This window comes from Pygoscelis adeliae, unplaced genomic scaffold, assembly GCF_000699105.1.
Source record: "Pygoscelis adeliae isolate BGI_AS28 unplaced genomic scaffold, ASM69910v1 Scaffold359, whole genome shotgun sequence".
NCBI lineage: Eukaryota > Metazoa > Chordata > Aves > Sphenisciformes > Spheniscidae > Pygoscelis > Pygoscelis adeliae.
Genome location: NW_008825553.1, coordinates 1,163,373 through 1,166,792, shown reverse-complemented (window position 1 = coordinate 1,166,792; position 3,420 = coordinate 1,163,373). Strand labels below are relative to the sequence as shown.

Here is a 3,420-nt window from a genome sequence, read left to right as displayed (position 1 = left end):
CTGCGAGCAGTCTGAGCGTGGGGGCCCGCCGTGGGCGGCTCCCGGGGGCATGCAGGGGGTGGCTGTGCATGCGGGGTGCTGCCGGCCCGGCGAGCCTGACCTGAAGCTGCCGCCTCTCTCTTGCAGCCACGTGAGAAGGGGCGGATGCGTTTCCACCGGCTGCAGAACGTGCAGATCGCCCTGGATTTCCTGAAGCAGCGACAGGTAAGGGCTGATTTAGGCTCATCCAGAAGCAGAGCTGGGTGATTTGCGGTTCTTTCTCCTGGTCAGGGCTCGGGAAGGGTGTTGAGAAGCAGCGTCAGCCTGTGCCAGGGTGTGCCCGTCCCCGCGGTGCTGGTGCTGGTTGAGGACAGCTGTCAGGGGACTTTCCCCCGTAGGCGTTGTGTGCTCTCGGAACCGCCCATGCGGCACAAAAACTAGTATCAAAATGAAGGATCAGACTCCACTTCTGGGAAGGGGTTTGCAAATGTCACAGACGGTCACTTCTGCGCCCCGAAAACCTTTCCCGGGGCTCCCCGGCAGATCCCGGCGGTGGGGATGAGCGGCTGCGGCGTGTCCGTGCCTTCCACCAGCTTTGGGGGAGATGGGGCAGCTGGCTCCTGCTCAGCCCCCTGCAGCCATGGCCCCGGCGCTGGCACAGCTGGATGCCTCTTTGTGCAGCATCACCCCTCCGGACTCCGGACGGCAGCACGGACGTATTGTCCTCCCGTGCTGCCCCCCTGGGCAGCATCGCCCTTCGGCTTTCGGAGGGCAGGCTCCCTCCGCCGAGCTTTTGGGAGGTGCTGGCCCCGCAGAGCCTGTGCAGCTGGCAGAGACCAGGCATCCTCCGCACCCTCGGGCAGATCCCGCTCGGAGCAGTGGGATGCATCCTGAGACTTGTTGGCTCTGCAGGTGAAACCCCCGCAGCCCCGGGGCCGGGTGTCCTGTTCCGCCTGTTGGGTCAGGTCTTCCCACTGTGATGCTCCTCAGATACGCCGAGACAGTGATAAATGGTACCAGTTCATGCTGAAGCAGAGATTTTTCTCTCTCTGCTGGCCTGAGGGCACTGAATAAATTTGAGCGCAGGCCCCACTCCAGGGAGGGTGAGCCGCTTCCAGCCCCTCCCCTCCTCCTCCCCAGCCACTTGATAGAAGCATTTTGCTGGCGGCTCTTGGGAGCTTGTTTCTCTACTCGGATGAAACAGCTTTTTCCTTTGAAGCGTGATGGCCTGGTGACAGCGGCCTTGCTGGGACGTCTTACCCCAGATGCTCCTGCTAGAGACTGTGGAGTCCCATTGAGTGTTGGGGAGCGGGGAGAACCCGGTGGGGAGCTCGCTGGGGGAGAAGAGCCCAAAGCACGTGGCAGCTCCCGGGAAGGCGGCTGCGAGGAGAGCAGGAGCAGCAGCCGGGCAGCGCCGCTCTGCTATGCATCTGCTGGAAGTGCCGAGGCTGGTTCAGGGACTGCAACATGCGTTTAAACCAGCCCTAGAGCAAAGCAGCTGGGAGGGAGCAGCTCTGGGACTGCGTGGGGCCGAAATCTGCCAGGACAGGGGCTTTCGGTGGGTGCTGGGGAAGGACCCTCAGCGAGGGCAGCGCTGGCGCTTCTGCCTTTGTTAGGACTGATTGATTAGCAGCTTGGTTTTGAACCCAGGAGGGAGTTAATAAAGCTCGGCCATCCTCTTTTAACCGTGCTCTGTGGTCTGCAGCTATTAAATTATGCACTAGTGCTCAGGGCTTTGGGGATGAGGCACTTCTCCATGTGAGCTGAAATAAAGCCGTTAAGTGCTGGGAAAAGCACTTCTAGATAGAGAGCGCTAGAGATGTGAAAAATCCTTCCTTCCCCCCTTCCCGAGCAGGGGCACGGGGTGGCCTCGCTGCCTCTTTGGGAAGCGCTGGGGTTTCGCATGTCCGCTCCCCGCCGGGAGTGCTTGGGGTGGCCCTGGGGACGGCGTGGTCGGGGACACGTCCCCCCACGCTCTCCGTGGGTGAGGCCGATGGGGAGCTGTGACCCTGTTGCTTCTCTTTCAGGTGAAACTGGTGAACATTCGCAACGATGACATTACGGACGGCAACCCGAAGCTCACCCTGGGGCTCATATGGACGATCATCCTCCACTTCCAGGTAGGTCATGAGAGCTTCTTGCTGAAGGACACGGGGCGGGCGGTGGGAGCGTGTTGTCTCCCCAGGGCATTGGCATCTGTCTCCGCGTGCGCGTGTTTCGTGGCGATGCCGGCATGCAGATCGGTCCGGAGGATCAACGCACGTTGCAGTGTCATGGAGACCGGTGTCAGCAACGCCCTTTTCTCCCCATTTACATAATGAAATCATTAATGATGGGTTGTGTGCGGTGGCCTCCCGGTTGGCACCAGGGTTGTTGGCGGTAGCTGTTTGCTCAGCTGAGTCTCTGGAGGAGAAGAGCAAATTCAGAGGGGGCGGCGGTGGGGACAGGCTGAGCTCCTGCCCGTGTTGGGCTGTTATCCCGAGGCGCTCCCGGCCCTTTGGGTGATTGGTGCAGCCACGGGATCTTTTGTTGGGATGGAAAATGTCAGCTGCGTGACAGCAGTTCAGGACAGGGATGGGAGAAGCTCTCTGACCCAGCTGGGGTGCTGGGGAACGCACTTAGGACCGTCTCCAGCAATGGCGTCCTATAGATGCTCATGCAAAACAGGGTCTTTAATAGCCTCGAATTATCCGGTTGTAGCTTTGATGCCCTCAGGGGGACGACGTGTGGCCCCTAATGCCACCGCTGCGTTGGCACGTGGGGCTTGCTCCGTGGCGCTGCTGCCAGCAGCTCGTTCGCGCTGTGGCATTAGCTCTGGGGCTGTCACTGCCGCGGGGCTGAGCCCCTGGGAGCTGCTGCGTCCCCGTTCCCTGCCATATCCCTGCTGGCATCTCTCAGACGAGACTAGCGCTGGCTTTGAGACCTCGTAAGGAAGCTTTTCATTTCTGGAGGATGCGTGGGCAATGCCCTGGGGAGCTGCCGTCTCGCCTGGGCCACGCGTATGCCCCGTGCCGGCGGCGGCCAGGCTGGCCCCGTGTGCTGGGCGAGCCCCTCCTGACCCGTATTTCTCAGGAAGAGGCTTTTGGGGGGAAGCACGGGAATTAATTGGGTGTAAGGCTGCTGACGAGGCGCTCTGCTGGTGTTTTGGCCCTGGGAAGCAGCCGGGGTCAAGCAGGGTCTGGATGCTGATGAGTCACTGTCGTCTCCGGTGGGGCCCTGGCTGGTGGCATCCTGTCCCCGCTGTCCTCGGGGTGGCCCTGCCCTGGTGCGTGCTCTGCTGCAGGGGATCAGAGAGGGGATGGCAGAGCCCAAGCAGGAACTCCCGGGTCCCCTCCGCACCCAACTGGGAGGGGACGCTGCCACCCTGCCCTGGGGGACGGGCGAGTGAACGGGGGACCCCCAGAGGAGCTGGGCTGGGGCCAGCGAGCCTGCGCGGCCTCT

General features: G+C 62.1%; 1 protein-coding gene across 1 annotated transcript in view; it reads left to right on the top strand.

The window, feature by feature from the left end:
• The window catches only part of MACF1 (microtubule-actin crosslinking factor 1), a 112,826-nt gene that overhangs the window by 4,119 nt on the left and 105,287 nt on the right, over positions 1-3,420 (top strand). Inside the window, exons 4-5 of the mRNA XM_009332204.1 lie at positions 127-204; positions 2,007-2,099. Of these exons, the coding sequence (XP_009330479.1) occupies positions 127-204; positions 2,007-2,099 (171 nt within the window). The remainder of the gene's footprint in view (positions 1-126; positions 205-2,006; positions 2,100-3,420) is intronic.